The sequence below is a fragment of the Ascaphus truei genome, chromosome 2 (genome assembly GCF_040206685.1).
Source record: "Ascaphus truei isolate aAscTru1 chromosome 2, aAscTru1.hap1, whole genome shotgun sequence".
NCBI lineage: Eukaryota > Metazoa > Chordata > Amphibia > Anura > Ascaphidae > Ascaphus > Ascaphus truei.
The window spans coordinates 414,361,604-414,383,716 of record NC_134484.1 but is presented as its reverse complement, the minus strand read 5'-3'; the positions used below and the strand labels follow the sequence as shown (position 1 = coordinate 414,383,716).

The window sequence follows — 22,113 nt, the reverse complement described above, 5'->3', positions numbered from 1 at the left end:
GAGGACAGCATTAGGAACCCCTCTGTTTCTCACTCTGCCTCCTGTCCATCATTGGGCGCTTGTCTACCGAGTGGGCGGTTGATGCTAATTTGTGGCAGCTGCTTGCTGGCTGTTCATTGGCTATCTGCCCTTTATATGCTCAGCAAGCCCTCTGGCAAATTGGCTGAGCATAATTCTTCATTGCTGAACGTAGTGCTTACCCCAAGCATCTGCTGCCTTGTCTTGTTGCCTTATGCATTTTGATCCTGTCTTGTCTCTTAGTGTTTTGACCTTGGCTTGTACCTGAACCCCCGACTTCTCTCTACCTTGACCTTGGCTTGCATCTGGACATCTACCTTTTCTACCCCTGGAACCCAGCTACCCTCTACGACCATCCAACTTCTCCAACCCCTGACCACAGCGAGTATCATGACTATTCTCACTTCTCCAACCCTGACCCGGCTATACGACTATCACTCTGCACTCCGGACAAACTCTCATGACTGGAGGTTGGTGTACACTAACCTAACATCCCCACCTCAACCTCTCGGTACCATCTTGTTTGTGGTGAGCAGCCGTTACAGATACAGGGAGCCAGTGTGCATTCCAGATCAAGATAAAGAAGTTACTGCGCAATGGTCTTCTTTCTTTTTGTTTTTTTTTTCATAGAAACACTACATCTGGATGAGATTGTGTCCTTTCAGAGACTGTACACCTGGACTGATTACATTTTGTGCCCAGGACTGGTATATGAAACCAATGACTGCGCCAAATACTTTGTGTTCTCTTATTTGTTCTGCAGTTCCAAATGCCACAGCTCCCCTCTCTCTCCAAAGGGGTGGAATTCACTTGGTGCTTAGAATCTTAGAAAACTTTGAGAGAACTTTGAGAACACTGGAAAACACTCTATCTAATGGACACAAGAGGTTATAATACCTCTGACTTTCATTCAAAAAATACAATCCAAAGCGTGAGAAATTTCTCCGCCACCAATCAAAGACAAGCTGGCAGACACACATGGTCACCTGGTAATCTGAATAAACCATGGGGAATGGGCAATTTGACACCTCTGGCCCTGGTTCCCTCAATGTCACCCGTGGTGACAGGCTCCTGCCAGTCTGGTTAATCAATGGAAATGCAAAGAGCGTCCCTTGATCTCATGAAGCGTGAATACTTGTCCTTCCCTCCTGTCCAAATGGCCTTCACACCTCAGACACATCCTCTGTGTCTTTCATCTCCACCGTATGAGTAGACACAATGGTACCCCAATTTGGTAGCCCACTGGCTCACTCAGAGCACTGTCTCCGAACATTCCAGTTCATCTCTGTGCACAAACAGATATGTTTTAGAACACACTTCCATAAAATATACTCTTTAAAACACACAATTCCATAAAATATACTCTTTAAAAATATCCTAAGTCTTTTGGTTATGAGAAATAGAATAAGAAGCTGCACGTTATTTCTTACTAGCCATATTCCCCACACTCTATAATAATCTTAGGGCTGGACTTTTAAAAGTCCCTTCACAACCTTATAGATGATTGGAGTACCCCCCAGAACCTCTATACCGGTTATGGGTGACTGGAGCAGCAGTTTGTTTTTATATGGTGAAAACCACTCTGCAAATACCTAACAGATCCATGGAGTGAGGAGACTGGTGGATTTTCTGGCCAGCACAAAGACAGTGACACCTCAGGGAGCACTGCAACAGCTAAGAGGAAAAATATCAGGATTTAACAACTAGAGGAAATAAAAAGACCCCCCCCCCCTGAATTGGAACACAGGTTATGTTTTCAAATTAATTACAGGCATACCCCGCATTAACGTACGCAATGGGACTGGAGCATGTATGTAAAGCGAAAATGTACTTAAAGTGAAGCACTACCTTTTTCCCACTTATCGATGCATGTACTGTACTGCAATCATCACATACATGCATAACTGATGTAGTAAACGCATGTGTAACAGGCTCTAAAGTCTCCCCGCTTGTGCACAGCTTCGGTGCAGGTAGGGAGCCGGTATTGCTGTTCAGGACGTGCTGACAGGCGCATGCGTGAGCTGCCGTTTGCCTATTGAGCGATATGTACTTACTCGCGAGTGTACTTAAAGTGAGTGTCCTTAAACCGGGGTATGCCTGTATAAGAAGCACCAGCCTACATCTGTTTTGAATCCAGAGCTCAAGCGAAAGGTTATTGTACAAATACTCTGTTTGATCAACAGGGTTTGTGAACTCATTTGCAGTGACTGTAAAATATATAAAAACAGAGGCGCAGCATTAGGGGTTGTTTAGTAGGATTGCAGAAATACTGTGTGGTTATGTGGTAGCCCTTTGTATGTATCCCCATTCCAAGTTATAGATAAAGAAATACCGTATAAAGTTTATCATAATTCTTTACAGTTTTTTTGTGTCTAATTACTCCTGCTTCACACTCTGTGTACCACTCACTATAAGAGTTAAACCCCAAGTTACAGGACTCAGGTCCCCACCTCAGTGACAGGTTCTATTGTCAGAGGTAAAGTAAAGAGGGGTTTCATGCACTATAACTCTCAACAGAGAAGCATTTCCAATCTACGCAAATTTCATACCGGGCTCCTATTTGCAAACAGCAGTCCTGTATAAATTTACCTTAATTGTATAACTTTCATGGCAATTAAAAAAATGCCTAATACATGTAATGTAAATCCTTCTGAACTGAGCTCAACAATTAGTTCTGCAACATCTGTTCATCAACACCTTCTCATTTTTATTTTAAATGTAATGTAATGTAATAGCAAACAACTTCACAGCAAGCCTACACACAGTGATATTAAGTGTCACTTAGTTTCACTTGCTTTTTAGAGCTATACAACTGTTTAATTTCATAGTCAATAATTCTGGGATAAAAGACAACTTAATTACAGGGCTCTTATGAGATGAATGGTACAATTACCTCTGGGATGAAATACACATGTTTTAGTTCTAAATGTTGGAGTGATACCATAAACCACAAAATAAACAATAATTTGTTGATGTTTTCAAAACATCTGAGATGTAAATTATAGTCTTAATTGTGTCTGCTCAGGCATAATCAGGCACAATACTTATTAAACTTGTGGATGCTTTAGATTTCCCAGGTAGTTTAAGAAGTTTTATTACACTGGTTATTTGTTCTCAATCTACTGTATGTATTTTGAAATCTTACTTTGTAAATTTTGAACAGATATTTGGAATACTACTAATTATGCTTTAATTTTTTCCACACACACAATGTATCATTGTTTCCCTCCTGTAGAGTTCAAACTTTCCAGTGTAAGGGAACCTTTTAGAAAACTATACTGAAGGTTAAAAAAAAAAAAAAACATGAGCTTCATGGCTCTTATTTTTGTGCGTCCGCATATAGCTCTCCTAACAGTCCCATAATAATGAACAAGATTTGGATGCTTTCATATCAACATCAAAAAGCCAGTTGAATGAAACTTTTTAATGCTGTCATATGTTGACAACATTTTTATCACTTGAAATGTAAAATTACATATTTTTTATGCTATACACTACAATCCGATCAGCTATGATATTGGAGTTACTGTAGCAGGTGTTGCTGATTATTAACACCTGCCAGAGGCTTATGCTACAACTAGATTGGTTATGTAAATAATGGCTGCTACAAATACAGTACATGGCCAAGCTGGTCATTTAAATGATTGGAAAGGTGATAATAAGTGATATTCATTTTTTTTTCTTTACCTATGTAACGGGTGGACCCCTCCTGTCTGACCCACCCAATCTCACATTGGCCCGTGTGGTCTAACCGGTCCCCATTACGTGATCGTGTATGGTGGTGCACCTGAAAGTAACAGGACTCCTGAGTCTCCCGCTTGATGGTATTAGGGCATGTCATCAGGACAGGTAGCTGAGGTAGTGGGTGCGAGTCCAACTTACATCATGTGCAGCGCCTCCACCTCATCAGGATCTATGCTTCTGCAAGGAGATGGTCCTGGTGAGGAACTCCTTCTTTGTGGTGACTGCCACTGTAGAGTAATCTCACACTCACACAGTGGGGGTATCTTTAACAAGGGCATCTTTATTGATGATCTGGAGGTAGTAGACTGCCCCATGCAGCTTTCAGCTCTAGCCGCACATTTCTCCGTGCTGTCCCTTTGCCAGGTACTGCCCTCCTAATTGGAGTGCGATCCCCTCTCCCCGTAGGGAGATCACCCCTGTGCCAGGTCCCTGGACACAGTGTGGTCTAGACAGACTTGATTGGAATATTCGTGCCACTAGTTACAGCACTAGGGTCACAAAGCTATCCTGCAATCCCTTTCACAGGAGCCAAACACTTTAGCAACAACAACACTAACTGACAGTGTTGTGCCTTATATACCTCAGGGGGCAGGCACATCTCTGATGTCACTATCCAGGGACTCAAAGCATGCAGCCACTCCCATCCATACATAGGGCACCTCACCAGGGTGTGAGGGAAAACCTCCATAACTTCTGCTGGCAGGCCTGTACTTACCAGGGCTTACTGCCAACAGGGAAGATGTCGGCAGTCCATTATTATGCATGGCTACATACTCTCCCTGGTGAATCCCCACCGTCCCGGCTGGGACCTAAATTTGGTGTACCTTGCGCCAGGAAACACTGCAAAAGAACACACAAATAAATTTCAAACATCATTACATTCCCATAATAATGTCATAATATTACGCTCACTGACCAGCAGGGAGCGCTAAAGTAAACACAGACTCTATCTAGTTAGGCAACCTAATAATAGTGTCTAGGATCTGGCTTCTTCACTTCCCTTCCTGCTGCATTAGTCACAGTAACGCTGTACTCTCGGGGCAGACCTCGCTCGTTGCGGTACACTACTTTATGCATGTAGATACTGCGCCCAATTGTCCCAACCCTCATTAACTGGGAAACTCGCTGTTCAGCCTGATCTCCTGTAATGTCACCCCCTTTCTGAACAATATAGTATTCGAAGTCAGCTCGGAGCCACCTTTCCCGATTATCTTCAATCTCCCTCATCAGAGGTTCGGGGACATAAGGGTACTCAAGCCCATGAGACCTCTTATATTTTGCGGCTCAGCTCGATAGGACCGGGTCAACCTAGCATAACCCACCCTCCCCGGCAACACCCATGACAGGGGCTCATCTGCTTCTACGGGATCCTCTAACCCATCGGAACCCTTGGGCATAATTAAACCTCGCCTAATCTTACCCCACCTTACTCGTAACTCCTTGATATAGGCATCATCATCGAATTCGCCTGTAGCCCACCAATGATCCACCACCCCATCTTTTTCCAAAATAAATTGGGTGCGGTCGATCCATGCTACATATCCCTCATACAGCGGCGCCCACCATCTGGTCTCCCTAAGTTCTTCCTGACCTGACTCTAGGGATTCCTCCTCCTCGGGCCCCCCAGAAGATATCCCTGAGGTACCCTCTGATGGTGCTGTAATTCCCCGGCGCTGTGACTTATTCCCAATGGTGACAATCATAGTACTAGGACAGTCACTAGACACCGACACTTGTCGGGAAATCCCCCCTCCTCCCACCGATCCATCATCGGACGTACCCCAGTCCAGGCTTCCAGTTTGTTCCTCGGAAGGGCCCCGGGAATCCCCTGACATCCCTAGACTAGAAGTTGACCCAAACGTGAAAACGACTGGGGCAGGGACTTTATCTAGGGCCTTGGGGCTAACTTTGGGAGTGGACGGGGTTTGGGGGTAGGGCCGGACAGTAGGTATTGGCAGGGTTACGACCTGCTCCTCAGCAATACCTGACTCCGGGCCACAACAAAGTCTCTCCTCTTCACCAGTGCTGGGACTCTTCACTCTCCGACTCGATCGCCCGTTCCTCCTCGACGTAGGCGACCGGCTTCCGCTGCTTGACCGCAGAGGCGCGATCATCTCCCACTCGAGCCCGCTCTCGTCACCGGAAATCATCTCCGTGTACGCACGTGCATCGCCGCCATCTTGGGTTGGGTCCCCAATCGAGACCTCTTCCTCCACCAGGACATCCAGCAACGCCCTGCTCCGGCGCGATCCCATCTGGGCCGGGCTCTGCTCTTTAATCACCACCACCCCCGGAGCCTGCGATAAGCACTGCTTTGGCTTATTGCTGCGTAGTGTCGGGGTGGATCGACCTCCTTCCGAACCACTAGTCACCACGGCCGTGGGACGTCGCTGCTCAGGTTGGCGCAGTACTGGTGACACTCGACTCCGTGTCTCCACACCACGAGGAATAGCATCTCGCCAATGCGTACCAATAGTATGATAGTCTGTCTTTAGATCCCTCGCACTCGACAGCCTGGCACACTCCTCATCTGAGGACTCAAGTTTCGCATTCATGGTTGTGCCTTATATACCTCAGGGGGCAGGCACATCTCTGATGTCACTATCCAGGGACTCAAAGCATGCAGCCACTCCCATCCATACATAGGGCACCTCACCAGGGTGTGAGAGAAAACCTCCATAACTACTGCTGGCAGGCCTGTACTTACGAGGGCTTACTGCCAACATGAAGATGTCTGCAGTCCATTATTATGCATGGCTACACCTATATTAACCTTTTAGTGGTTAAAGGGAGCAGCAAAGCATGGTCAACAAATATGAGGCGAATCCAAACACTAATTAACTCCTATTAGCCACAGTCAAGACATTCAGGGGACTAGGAGGGAGGCTGGACCCTGATATAGTGTGACAGAAATAGTGTCTCCCACCCAAATCAGGGGGTAGCATGTATGCATAGTGTTTACATAAGTATATGTAACATTTGGAGTTGCTCACTGAGCACATCTGTAACTATAGCCCAGTAGTATATCAAACAGCACTATATTATGGTTTCTGTTCTATTGTAGGGAACTCAATTTTTTTTTTAACTTATCATTTTTTTTATTCCTGTGTTGCCTTTATGAGCTAGTGACAGCACTACTTACTTGTAACAATGGAATTACTATTTGAATTCCATGTAAAAGCACATTTTACATCTAATGCTACTGTACATTCTTTATAAAAATTATGTAAAAGACTCCGTCTCTTTCCTATTTGTACCATGTACTGTATGATGTGCCAATTTCTTTTGTGCATTAGTAATGCACTGGATTGCTTGTTATAGGTTTGTGCTGTGCAATGCTTTAAGGATAGCATTGCAGGTGTCAAAATGCACATACTGTATCTCCCTCATACATATAACTATTAACTTTTAAAAGTTGTTGGTAATATCAGATGCCCAACCATTATATGCTGGATTCTGTATCCCTTATTTGTATTCCACTTTGAATTTGTTTGGTTGCAAATTTAGACCAAGATCCACAAAGCTCCTTTAAGTTACTACACATGATTTTAAACTACAGTAAGTTAACATCACGTTATGAACTAACATGTATCTTCAAGGGCCAATAAAGTAACATTACATTGTGTTTTTGCTGGAACAAGCACTGTGTTAACTATAAGGATTTAACATGACGTTGGTTAAGTCAAACCTTAAAGTGGAGTTACTCCCATTCAGACACTGAAATATGAGTATTAGAGGAGAGGAATAGAGGCAGAGAGGGAGCGAAAGAAAAAAAAAGAGACCTGTGAACAAACCTGAGTTACACCCGAGATACCTGGGAAATATGCTAATTTGAATATGTCAAGTGCAGGTGAAGCAGACGTTATTGCACCTGTAATGCAATGTGTTTTGCGTTAATGCTGACATGTTATTTACCAGTTGGGCTATTAATATCAATGGTTACGTAAATGACTCTTGTTATTTATGCGTTATTTTGTGAGTTAACTTTTGTTAAGAGGGGTATTAACATCTGCCACTAGCGTATATTCAAATGATTGAAATTAGCACATTTCCAAGGTGTCTCTGATTTAGACTGAACATATTATATAATGGAATGTTTGGGGACGTATTTATTTAAATCACTTGGTCCTCTAATAAAATAGACTCTCTCCCTCTCAAAACTCATGATTTAGGGAAGACATAATCACCACAGCATTATTGGCAGCTAAAGCAATGTTGTGCTAACTTAATTTGAATAGAGAGTTCAGATCTAGCACCTGAATCCTGGACAGAAATTAAATAAAATGCATGCCCCAAATTCTTCTCCTACTCTTGACTGTCTAATGCCTCCCCCCTACCCCCATCAACACTGCTTTCAAAAATTCACCCCACAGGTCACTACCTCCTGTAGTTCAGCTGTAGGGATTGCAGTGGTTACTGCATGCCCTGCAAATGCTTCCTACTGTGTGTACTGTGAGCTGCTGACCCAGCCTGCTCTGATTCTGGGATCTGTCAGCAGAGGAGGTGGGATTAGCCGCACAGAGAAAGTGTTGAAGCTGCAGTACATTGGGACAATCCTCCCCCGTTCCACTCTCTGCCCGATTCCACTCTCCCCAATGTCACACTCTTCCCCATGTCACTCTGTATCCCCTATGTACATTTTATATATACAGATGCAGCTGCCGTTATCCGACCACTTCTCAAATTGTTTTTTGAGATCTCCACTGAAATCCTTTTTGCCGCTGCAGACTAATGGCCCATCGGAGGAACACAGCAGGGGTCCCTGCTGTGTTAATCCTACCAGGGTCTACCTGTCTGTTAGAGATGCACAGTAAGAGAGAGGCTGACTCAGTCACTCTAACTGCTTGTCTCTAACAGGCGATCGTGGGGGGTTTATTTAATTTTAAACACTACAGTATTGTAGCTGGGGGTCTCCAGAGCAGAACTGCATTGATTTCAGATCCGGGGCCCCCATACTTCCCGAGATACAGGCTCCATTATGGAGTGTCGGTATCCCCATGTTAAAATCCTGTGGGTCACGTGACTGTGGGATCTAAACAAAGAAGAGGGATACCGGCACCCCATGACGGGGCCTGTATCTTGGGAAGTAGGGGGTCCCCAGGCGGAAATCGACTTTGTTCAGCTAGAAGAACAGTCCTCCTATTGAACATCTTTTTATATGTTCCAATAAAGCCTTTTTCTGTTCCTGAAAGACCTGGTTATCCATTTTTCTCTTTATTTCATCGTGGACAGCATGTGAGTGCCCTGACTTTTTCTTATTCATCACTATCTGCTGTTTTCTGTCGGCGGCACCCGGAAGGAAGAGAGAGTAGGAGGATTCATCGAGTACACAGATGAGTGGCTTGGATCGAGGCAGCCAGCAGCAGGACTTTGAGCTGAAGGTGAGGTTATACATATGAGGTAAGAAGAATCCTCTAAACCTCTATTACCCCCCACTCGGTCCCATACAAACTGCTTTTATTGGCCTGATCCTATTCTAGTCCTTATGGGGTGTAGCTGCAACACTACGATTCCTAAGACACGTATCTCTCTGACGGTTTATACATCCTCCTCCCCTCCCCCCCTGATCCACATCCAGCTAACAAGCTACTGATCACGCGCTCCAGAGTGCAAGATGGCGCCTTTCTACATTTACTGTGAGATGCCTTAGTTTTTACCCAGGCAAGTGATCGGATACTGGTGGCTGCATCTGTACCTGCTGGTAAGAATGAGGGCTGAGTCATTCGCCGATGGTTGTGGGGAAGCAGGACAGGCTTCTGGGGTACATACCCGACATAGATCTCTAGTGGTACAGCGCCTCCATCTGCCACAGGCTCCAGATGTATGGAGGCGATCTCCTACGGTAGAACACAATCCCCTCTGCTTCCCCAGAAAGATTACACACCAGGCAGGAGGAATAATAACTAGAACGGTTTACTCTGTCAGCTCAATGTAGTCACGGCAGACTTCTGCCCAAAACAGTCTCTGGAGTTGTATCCAGCTGTAGGATGGTCCCTGGACCTTCACTATGGGTCAAGGGGAAGAGGAACAGGGAAGGCCATTATTCAGGCAACCTGTGTGTGACCTGCCTCTCTCAAGTGGGACACAATGTGTCAACTTTTGCCTGTAATATCCATTCACATGGAGCCCATTATATATATATATATATATATATATATATATATAGATACACACATATATATACACACACATACATACATATATATAAAATGGAAATAGCCGTGTTAGTCCAGTTGCGATAGTGCAGAATAAATTAGTCCTTCAGTATTAGGTGATACCTTTTTTATTTGGACTAACAATTTGTCATAGGACAAGCTTTCGAGAGTTTTCCTCTCTTCCTCAGGTCAAGCAATATTGAGGAAGACCTGAGGAAGAGAGGAAAACTCTCGAAAGCTTGTCCTATGACATAAATTGTTAGTCCAAATAAAAAAGGTATACTTAATACTGAAGAACTCATTTATTCTACATATATATATATATATATATATATATATATATATATATATATATATATATATATACACACACACGCACGCGCACGCTCGCACACACACACACACACACACACACACACAGTTGTGTGAAAAAGAAAGTACACCCTCTTTGAATTCTATGGTTTTACATATCAGGACATAATAACAATCATCTGTTAGCAGGTCTTAAAATTAGGTAAATACAACCTCACAGGAACAACAACACATGACATATTACACTGTGTCATGATTTATTTAACAAAAATAAAGCCAAAATGGAGAAGCTATGTGTGAAAAACTAAGACTAAAAAGTACACCCTTACTGCTTCCATAGGAATTAAGATGCTAAGTAGACAGGTGCTGCTAATCAAATGCCCTTGATTAATTGATCATCAGCAAATGCCCACAAACCTCAATGAACTGAAGCAACATTGTAAAGAAGAGTGGGCCAAAATTCCTCCACAACGATGTGAGAGACTGATAAAGTCATACAGAAAACGATTACTTTCATAAGGTACACTTAGTTTTTCACACATGGCTTCTCCATTTTGGCTTTATTTTTGTTAAATAAATCATGGCACGGTGTAATATGTCACGTGTTGTTGTTCATCTGAGGTTGTATTTACCTAATTTTAAGACCTGCTAATGAACAGATGATTGTTATTATGTCCTGATATGTAAAACCATAGAATTCAAAGAGGGTATACTTTGTTTTTCACACAACTGTATATACACATATATATTTAGCATATAAAAATATTACTTGTGAGCACATTCACATGTCTTAGACAGGTCTGCAACCTTTCTTTTCGCCATTACCACCTAGCTTACAGTGCTTCCACTGCAGCAAGGGATTCTGAGAAATGACATGCAAATGAGCACATAGTGCCACCTTTTGTCTCAAGTCCATTATTACATGGGGCCCCTAGGCCAATGCTTGCTGTTTTAAACACAGATTTTAAACATAGCCTGGGATGAGATGCAAAGCCAGTGAACCCACTCACAGACAGACTGTTTTGACCTTTTCGGTCTCATCAGTGTGAGGTTGGTTGTACTGACTTTGCAATACATATACGGTACATACCTTATATGCTGCTGGTGTTCACAAGCAATGCATAGTGAGTATGAACCTTACTTAATTACTTTGTAATGTAGGCCAGTACAAACTAAAATTAGACCTAAACCAGAAAATTAGGAGTTTGTCCATATCAATATAATTCACTGCCAAATCGAGAACATAAATGTATTCAGATATTCTTTTTAGGATAAACTAGGATTTCCGTTTTTTCGCTGCATTATCAGAATTCCAAGCCACAATATCAAAAGAAACAAATACCTATATTACTTCTATCTCTTTGTTACACCTTTGTCTTTCACATTATGCAACGATTCAGATTTTACAAATGTCAAAGATCAATCTCACAACCTTTTCTTTCTGAATTTTGACATTTATTGGGAGATTATGCTTTCCTTACACTGGAAAGTAGGCCCCAGCAGTAATATGAAAATTGCATACAATGCTAATAGAAATAACCTTTACCAGATAAAGCAGCAGGGAGTGCAATCATAGCTTTATGAGCTGGATATAAAACCATAGGGATAAAGTCAGTTTTTCAAAATGAGACTTTTTGGATCCATAAAATTGTCTAATTATGACTGCATGCAGCGGTACCGGTAATGAAGTGTAAGTTTCTTTAACAAAGCAGTCATGGTGCCCAAGAGGAAAGACGGCCAATGAAGGGCAAAATACTGTGTGAAAGGCACATTGGATTAAAACGTACTATGGCTATTTATGTGTTTTCATCAAGCAAGCTGTGGTTTTCCAGGTGGTATGCAAATATAATCATAATTTGTTAACTTGTTCAGATTAGTTTATTAATTCAGTATCCTAAAATGCATTATATTTACCATAAAGATGTATAAATACATAAATCACAGATATTCCCTGAAAGACCATAAAGTGCTGTAATTCCCAAATGCAAATTTGAAATTGTCTTTTTTGGTGATGTTTTATTCATACCCGTGAGATTACCCAATGTACTTTATCATTATGTAAAAAAAACACATTTAAAATAAGCTTTCACCTTTAATATTTCTGCTGTAGTCTTTTATAGGAGTTGATTCTGGTGACAGATTGTTTTCTCCACTTATACGTATCCAGGCAATATGTTCTGTTGATGCTGTAGAATGCCAGCCACACATGTCCATATCAAAATCACATGACTGAGGTGTATCTGAGAAAACATAAATGTAAGTCATTGCTATTTAAGTAGTTCTTCATACTTAGACCATACCACACATAAACATCACAATAAAAATAACGAATACATGTACACAGTAATTGAAAGTGAATTTATTACAATATTTTTTAAATGTACAGTACCTGCTGTATCATATACACTGTACATCAAAAACAGATGCACATCTCAATGTATATTTTGCTGGTAAAACATTTGAAATAAATAATAAACAATGATTGATTTATAGTATCTCTTGTTTCGGTATTTCCTTCTCTGTCCGGCAATTTAAACTAAAGTACAGTGGGTTAAGTAAGAATATTTCAATGAAGAACCAATGAAGGTTATATATGTAGCCCCCTTTCCCCCATGTCTAGGGAAACTACCTGTGGTGCGTTAACGGAGTGACTTACAGAAGGCCTGATCCTCCGCCGCTGGGAGCCTGGGGTGATTGTGTTCGTGGCTACACAGTGCCTCCACCTGGGAGAGATCCTACGCAGTAGGATTACCCTTCTCAGGAACCCAATACATACAGTAAATACACACACCGGGTATGTAACAACAGTAATTACTGACATAAAACACACACAAAATATAACAGGGACCACACAATACTCTGTCCCCTCAGTAGAATCACACTGGTGGAACCCCCAAAAGTACTGAGGTGCCCTGGCACTTAACCCACTAGTGTCAACAGACCAGGCCCACCCAAAGAGTGTGTGTGTGGAGTAGCGCTACCCACAGTGTGTATGGCCGTTGGTGCACGTAGATGGTGATACCTTCCCGGGCATTCCAGTACCCGGGTACCGCCAAATAACACAAAGGATCCATCTGATCCACTGACGTAGAGTCTCTTATCAGGGGTGGACTGGTTCCAGATCACAGGCTGCAAGTCACTGCACGGCGTCTTGTCACTGGTGCCTAACTCTGATAAGGCTACAGTGGAAATGTCCCTATCTGGGGGTCTTTCCCTGTAGCAGCCACAAACGGTAAATGGTCAGGGCCTAAGGGGCAAATAGTCCTAGGCTTAGTCCAGAGGAGCACTGCCCTCTAGACACAACCTCTGTCTTTGCCCTCCTCATTCTGACTGTCATCGCGCGCTCCTTTGCGCCTTGATCAAACTGAAATCTACCCTAAAATATGGTTTTGCTAGAGAGGAGAGATTGAACTTTATACTTCACAAAATACCCAACCATCTCATCTATACAACACATGTAGAAATGCCCATGAACATACCTGAGAAATATGCTCATTTAAACCATTCAAATACACTTTGCATATCCTCTTCTTCTTTATGAAAATCCATGTTTCAGTGATGTCTAGGTGTGCGTTTTGGGAGGTATATAAATTAATTGTCTCTCTCTTCTCTCTCTTCTCTCTCATGCTGTGGCAATTTTTTACTTGGTGAACTCCTTGCAAACTTTGTAAAAAGTAAGATTTTCCATAGTTAGCCAAAAACGGTTGATTTTGTCAGAAGTTAATATTAATGGTGGGCATTTTCTCTAACATTTTGTTGTGTTTTGGTTTTGCTAGAACTCAGTTGTTTTTGGATTTGAATTTTTAAAATAGTTCAGGGGGGGAGTTAAATAAGCAGGAATATAGCATATTTCTAAATTTCCAAAATTCTAACTTGGTGCAAAGATTCCAAAGATCTTTGCAAACCCACATATTTTCAAAAGGGAATCAGAATGGCGAAAATGGAAAAATTATTTCAATGGAAAGTTAAATTATTCCTAAGAAGTTATTTAGGTATATAAATAGCAAAAGGATTATGAAAAAGGACCCTGAAAATGAACAGGCAAATTATAAGACCTCATATCCATGGACTTATAAGCATACCATGCAGTATATGTGTCACTGGTGACGATGTGGTTAATTTCCCAGGGCTTATAAAGACCTAATGACTAGCTGTCCCTCAGTGACAAATAAATAGCAGTGGTTAAATAAAATGAGGCAACTGCTGAGATGTAGGAATGGCGCATTCAAGAATATCACTTATCTAGCTTGGTCAATAAGACAGGTGACCCTTACATGATTGACCAGCAAGCCGTGTAAGGACAAGGAAGATTGCTGGGGAATATTATGTGTACATGGGAGATGTGTATGTTTTACTATAGAGCAGCAACAGCTTCTCGGTTTTACAGAGATTTCCAAAGAGCAGCAAAGCTACACACACTGCAATTATTATTGTGGGTTACTGGAATCAGAAGCGCCACAGCAGTGCAGATTCCAGAAACCCACAATAATAATTACTGTAAGAAAGAAAAGAAAAACATATTACAGCAAAAGAAAGCACCCACCTTTAATATATGGTTAACATGGTTTGAAAAAATTCAAGGCTAACAAAGCACCTTATCCTGAATTCACCAAAGGTTCCTTAATGAGCTCATCTCTGCTCTAGCCAGGTGATTATGTTTAAGACTATTTTCACAGGTTCAGTACCACGAGATTGGTATAAAGCAGACATGGTGCCTTTATTTTAAAATGGAGCAATTATAGATCACAAGCCTGACATCAACAGTCGGGAAAGCTAATGAAGGTTTATTAAGATATAGGGGCCTATTCTATAAGCCTTCATAAAAAAAAATCAACGTGCCGGTTACGCCGCCAGTTTTTTGAGCGTTGCTATCACGGTATTCAGAAAGGCTCGATTACCTGTGATAGAAAAATTCCCAAAATGGACGAGTAGTCGGCGACGTGATGATCGCCTCTCTCAAAAAGGCTTTACCCGGCGATTTCTTTCAGCTGCAGAGAGAGCTGCACAGGGAGAGCCGCCTCTCCCTGTGCATATCTCGCCTGCGATTGAAATATATTAATATACATTTTAATACTAGTGTAGATGAGCAGGGGGTCTCCGTAGCAGAACCGCGTTAATTTTAGGTCCGGGGACCACCTGCTTCCCGAGATACAGGCCCCGTTATGGGGTGCCAGTATCTCCTCTGCATTTAAATGTCTCGCGTTACGTGACTGTGGGAATAAAATGCATAGGAGATACCGGCTCTGGAGACCCCCTGCTCATCTACACTAGTACTAAAATTAATATTAAAACAGCTTCATTACCTTAGTGGTGAGCCGCTAAGGCAACAAAGGGGTTAAACCTCAATAGTCTGTTTCTTGGGGCAGAGGGGGTGGATTAAGGGGGTAGTAGTCTCAGGGTGGGTGGTTAGGCCAGCCTAGAAGGTTGCGGGAGGAGTTAACCCCTTCACTACCATATTGGATGGAACCGCTACGGTAATGAAGGGGTTAACCAGTCCTGCTACCTCCTGGAAGGCCGAAACACCCTCCCTTGGGGCTACTAACCCCTTCGCCAAATCCCTCTACCCCCAAGAAACAAAAATAAACACAACAACCCTACTACCCAACTCCTCTACCCCCAACAACCCTCCCACCCCCAAACACATACAGTACAGTAATGTGCAAAATTACATTTGCCCATTATAAAATCAAACATTAGCCAGCCAGCATTAATAAAGTAAATAAAACGTTCAACATACCCCTGCCATCATAAATGGTGTCCTTGTCAGCATACTGCAGGTCCATGTCTTCTGCTGCCAGAAAGAATACAAGAAAAATACAATCTAATAGCCCCTAACCCCTTAATAAACTTAGCAGTTAATAACTGCTATACTAATAAAGGGGTTAACCCCCATCCGCTGCTACCCACCAAGGAGTCCTAACCACCCAACCCGGCCCCAATATACCCACCCTGTACACATTGATTGGCACAGTGGTATACAGGGCTGCCAACAAGGGGGGCAGCAGGTACTGGGCCGTGCCCCTCAATAAATCCCATCACCCGGTCACCACGGGGTGACAGGATTTAGCGCGCTCGCGATCCGCCAGGCAGCGCGCTTCTCTGCAAAGGGAACCCCCCCTCTCCTGATTGGCTGGCCCGTGCTTGCACTCCCTCCTCCAGATTGGCTGGCCCATGATGGCACGCTGCCAGGATTTTTTTTTGGCCCGCAACAAGCTCTATACGAGCTGGCAAAGCGAGGCCTGCCTCTTCCTGCATGGAGCAAGTGGTAAGTATTGCTCCATGCCTCCCTTGCTTCCCCCTTGCCTCCATGCCCCCTTGCTCCGATTCCCCCCCTGCTCCTTTCATTTGTACTGGGCCCCATGATTTCTGTTGGCAGCCTTGGTGGTATATCATACCCATGTAATATGGGCATGATAAGCCACTCTATCACTCAATGGTCAACCTAATCAAAATAATTAAGGCCAAAAATACACAATAATCAAAGAAATACACAAGCACCTAAACACCCCAACAATAAAAGAACTAAAAAGCCTCAAATACACATCAATTACATTAATATATCACTAAAACAGCAAAATAATAAAAATTACAGCTCAACCCCGTTATAACGCGGTCCTCGGGGGTCACCCGATCCAACCGCGCTATAACCTTGGTCACGCTAATTTTAAAAAAAATGACCGCCGCTTGTCCGATCGGGAGGAGGCAGGAGTATGGCGCCAGCAGCCCCACACGATCCCCCAGCAGCCACAGCACTTCCCCCGGCAGACCCACATGATCCCCCAGCAGCCCCACACGATCCCCCAGCAGCGCCACACGATGCCCCAAACGATCCCCTATCAGCCTCAGCACTACCCCCAGCAGCCCCACACGATTCCCCAGCAACCAAAGCACTTCCCCCATCAGCCCCACACAATCCCCCAGCAGCCCCACACAATCCCCCAGCAGCCCCACAAGATCCCCCAGCAGCCCCACATGACCCCCCAGCAACCACAGCACTTCCGCCAGCAGCCCCACACAATCCCCCAGCAGCCACAGCAGCAACAGCAGCCACATCACTTCCCCCAGTAGCCACAGCACTTCCCCCAGCAGCCCCACATGATCCCCCAGCAGCTACAGCACTTCCCCCAGCTGCCCCACCACGATGCCCCAGCAGCCCCAGCACGATCCCCAGCACCACCAGATGTAGGGGGTGGGGGGTTGTGTAGTTTGGCAAAAAGAAATAAATATATATATTTTTTTTTTTTATATATTCGGGGTCCACGCTCAAACCGCGTTATAAGCGGATCCGCGTTATAGCGGATTGCACTGTAACGGGGTTGAGCTGTATATTATTCCAAAACAGAAGAATACAGATAAATAAACATCTACCCAACCAATCAATTAAAGAAATAAAACCAGTAGCCAACAAATCAATTAATTAATTTAAACCAGTAGCCAACAAATTAAATAAATAAATAAAACCACTAGCCAATAAAACAAATAATTAATTTAAACCACAGGGCCAACAAAAATAATTAATTTTAAATGCTAATCAATCCTAAAATGTACTAAAAACAAGCCATTCAAATTCAAAACAATGCAATCCAAACAATAAATAGAAATCAAAAAAATAACTATCAATAGAAAACAAGCATTTGCCAAAAAAATGCATTGGCTGCCACAGTATTTATCAGTACCATAAAGGGGCACAGATTAATACAGTATTAGTCAATGGGCAAGCAAAAATATAACAATAAATAAATACAATTTAAAAACCTGAAAAAAGTCAATTACATACATTCAATATGTATCTTACCTTTAGAAGTCTTCACCCTCCAAATCCCGGTGTATCTGGAAGCTCTCAACCCACGACGTCATCACTGGCAATCTCCATCCACCTTGAAGATCAGGAACAGGTAACAAAAATCTTCTTTCTACCTTCATCTGTCATTATTTTCTTCTTTTCTTCTATTTTCTATCTTCATCTGTCAATCCAAAACTGCATGGTAAATCCAAACGGATGTTGCCACGTCGACTTCTTCCGCTAAAATAAGACGTACATGCCTTATATAGGGCCTGTGACGTCACATTTTAGCATCAGATGGTACAGCTCCAATCCGATTGGACGCTGTATCATGTGCCCGCCTCTTTTTTTTTTTTTTTTTAAGATGTGACGTCATCTCCAAGGGGGTACATCAATCCTTAAAACCACATGGCTATATCACATGGTGTTACAGCCAGTGGGATTGAAGGAAATTCCATTGGTTGCTGTACCATGTGATAGGTCACATTAGTTCAAAAGGATGTGACATCATCCCTTAAAGTGATATAGCCAAGTGGTTTTAAGGATGTGACATACCTCCCTTGGAGATTCAAATGAATAGGAGCTAAAACGTGCTAAAACTTAACACCCTTTTGTGGATTTGGGCCTTAGGCTATGGCCCCAGTGTGCACACTGCGCACGCGACGGGGTGCCTGACGGTGCTCATTACCTGCATCTGCGCGACCTAATGGACTCCAGGCAACTCACGGTGGGGAGGCGTGGTGGGGGCACGACCATGATGTGACGTGGCCAATGCTCGGCCACCGCGCCAAAAGACAAAAATCTTGTCTTTTGTCAAAGGCAGTTGCGCATCATGCTTTTTTGCGCGCATGCGCACACACCGACTGGGGCCTGCCCCATATAGGGCTGTACTTTGTGTGCGGTGCGCACGCCATCACGCGTGCAACTGCGTCCACCAGGGACAAAGCCTTATATTTTAAGCTCTTTGGGGTATAGTCACGTTTAGCCTTATGTTGTCATTTATCTGTTGCACTTATTTCCATTGATTGTATTTATTTACCTCCTTTGTAATGTTGTAAAGCGCTGCATACATGGTTGAAGCTAAATAAATACAATTATAATTTACATACAATACTGTAAGTCAAATGTTTGCTGTAACAATGATTATATTTAATTAAAGAAAATAATATAAGTGCACCGTTTACAAAAAAATATTTTATTAAATAAGTGAGACTGTCCCTTTAAAAAGCTTAGAGATACCTTTGTGATACAACCATACCAGGGGATTGCTGCTTTTAACTTCAGACTCTTTTGCATCTAACATTTGTCATGTCTGCTTGTATGCAGTAAGCTGGGGGCCTTATTGTTGCTAGGGAGACTGCAGCTCTTTGAAAAATAGTGCTTGGTATTTATTGTTTGAACAGAGAATCATGGAGCAGCAGAGTTCAGGCCTATTCATCAATCGACTAAGCAGCAAGATCCAAGCAGGGGAGAAGGTTAACCTGCAGTACAAACAAGTTTACAGCAATAAAGTAAATTGCTTGTTATTGACATCCTTAGTTGCCTGCCTTAGAATGTAAGCAAGATGCAGGATTAAACCTTCCCTTACAAAGCGCTCCTAGAAAAGCTTTTGTACTATTAAATTCCATGTACTGTATGTGATTACCCTTATTGTCTAGACTGACCTTTGCAATGCAAAATTCATGTTGAAGATATTTATTTTAGTAGTAAACACAGTTTCTCTACAGATTTGGACCATATCCAGACAGGCCAATCCAACCAGACTACTAAAATAAAATAAAGTGTAGCGGTGTGATTAATATTTTAAGAAACAGACTGCTGAACTACTAAACTACAGGTAGAATTTTTGTATTTTTATAAGATCATACAGGGGAAATGCATTTTTTTTTAAAGATATTTAAGAAATGCAAGAATAGCAAATCATTACTTTGCTTGGCAAAAACAACATACTGTGTTGTATGTTTTATTCATACAGTTAGTAGAAAATTAATTCTCAGTGAAAATCTGCATCTTTAATGTGACACCCAATCAAAGTAGAAATACATCAAAGTTGACAGTTATTTAATCCAAAATTGCATGTAGAGCATGATTGGTCAGGAAGACGGGTGTGAAAGCCTTGACTAACCAATTGAAATAACACAAGCATGCTGCAGAATGTAAGAATGTGGACAGTGGGGCCAAAAAACTACTGAGTTCAGTGGCTTGGCTTCAATATAAATAATGATTGATCTATTCTGGTATTCAAATAAATTAGAACTACTGGCATCTATTAATAAAATAATTTAGTTTGTGATCTGATATAATTAAGTCCTTTATTTATAGAGTCTAAAAAGGAATCCTGCATTACAATAGAAAATATATGTAACATTTCTAGGATATGCTAATATCAAATATATAGCATAAGGATCAGGCTTCATTTTTATTCCAGCATGTAGTTTAATTCCATGAAATGTCTATGAATTGACTCTATAACCTCTGTACCCTTAACGTCACCATGTATTGTTATTATAACTGTGCCCATGACATACATGAAAATGAGAGGTAACTCTCTATGCATTACTTCCTGATAAAACATTTTATAAATAAATAGTTTTGTGACAATGTTTTTTGGCTTTTGGTTGCCCTAAGTATAACATAATTCATTGGAAATTGCAGTGCAGAGAAGGTAAGGTTGCACATTTGGTTATAAATTGGTATTAATACAAAGAGTTACATTCAGTAAAGGTCAATAATTGCTTCGTTAAAACGTGACGTTAATAAAATTCATAAAGAAAGAATTTAATAAATTCACTAAGAAACATTTATTCATAAATGGATTGCGATATTCATTCTCATTTGAATAAGTGATAATTTTGTTAACCCGGCGTTAAAAAATACTTGTGTATATACTTGTAACAGGTATTCCCCCACCCAATCGCAGATATAGGGGTTCATGCAGTAAGCAGCGAAAAAATGCATTCGCCAGTTTAGCAATTAGCCATGTTTTTGGCGAGTTAAACTGTCTTTATGCTGTAAGTGGCGAATCCCTGGCGAATGAATTAACCACCACCATTTGATGAAATGGCGTGTAACCGGTGGCGGGACGGCTGCCTGGCGAGAAACTGCCGAGAAGCCGTCCCCTGCCGAGTTGTGTTTGCAGCCGAGAGAGATCCGCTGCTCTCTCGGCGCAAACATCAGCATAATTAAAATTATTTTTAAAACAACTTTTATTCATAGTGTACATGTGCAGGGGGTCTCCGGAGCTGAACCGCATTGTTTTCAGGTCGGGGACCCCCTGCTCCCCGAGATACAGCCCCCTTTATGAGGTGCCGGTATCCCTCTGCATTTAAAGGTCCCGATCACGTGACCGCGGCATGTAAACAAAGCAGAGGGATACCGGCACCCCAAAAAGGGGCCTGTATCTCGGGGAGCAGGGGGTCCACGGACCTAAAAAAAAAACGTTTCTGCTCCGGAGACCCTCTGCACATCTACACTATGAATAAAACACACACATCAATAAAGACTCGTTCCTTACCTTACAGGGTATCTGCTACGGTAGCGAAGCAGCATGAATATTTATTTAATAATACTGTACAGTGAGCAGGGGGTCCCACGAGCTGAACCGCATCACTTTGTGGACCAGGGACCCCCTGCTTCCCGAGTTACAGGCCCCGGAATGTGTCATCGGGTGGCAGTGTCGCCGCCATCTTTATAGCGTCCCATTCGCGACGTGCCCGCTATAAATATGGCGGCGACACTGTAACCGATGCCCCAAACCGGGGCCTGTAACTCGGGAAGCAGGGGGTCTCTGAGCCACAAATAAATGCGGTTCAGCTCAGGGGGCCCCCTGCTCCCGCACAATATTATTAAAATACATTAATGCTGCTTCATTACCATAGCGGATAGCCGCTAAGGTAATGAAGGGGTTAACGCATAATAGCATGGTTATTGGGGACAAATGCCCCCAATAAACATAGCTGCAATACACAACATACAATACAGTAATGGGCAACATTACTATTATCCACAAATGGATAATAGTGCAGTTGTCCATTTAAAATACATACACAACAATAAAGACATTAAATACATATAGCACTCACCCATGTGCGGCTGGCACGA

At 42.6% G+C, this 22,113-nt stretch overlaps 1 protein-coding gene across 1 annotated transcript in view; it reads right to left on the bottom strand.

Annotated features, from left to right (window-relative positions):
• The window catches only part of MALRD1 (MAM and LDL receptor class A domain containing 1), a 662,703-nt gene that overhangs the window by 517,198 nt on the left and 123,392 nt on the right, over window positions 1–22,113 (bottom strand). Inside the window, exon 6 of the mRNA XM_075588643.1 lies at window positions 12,320–12,469. Within this exon, the coding sequence (XP_075444758.1) occupies window positions 12,320–12,469 (150 nt within the window). The remainder of the gene's footprint in view (window positions 1–12,319; window positions 12,470–22,113) is intronic.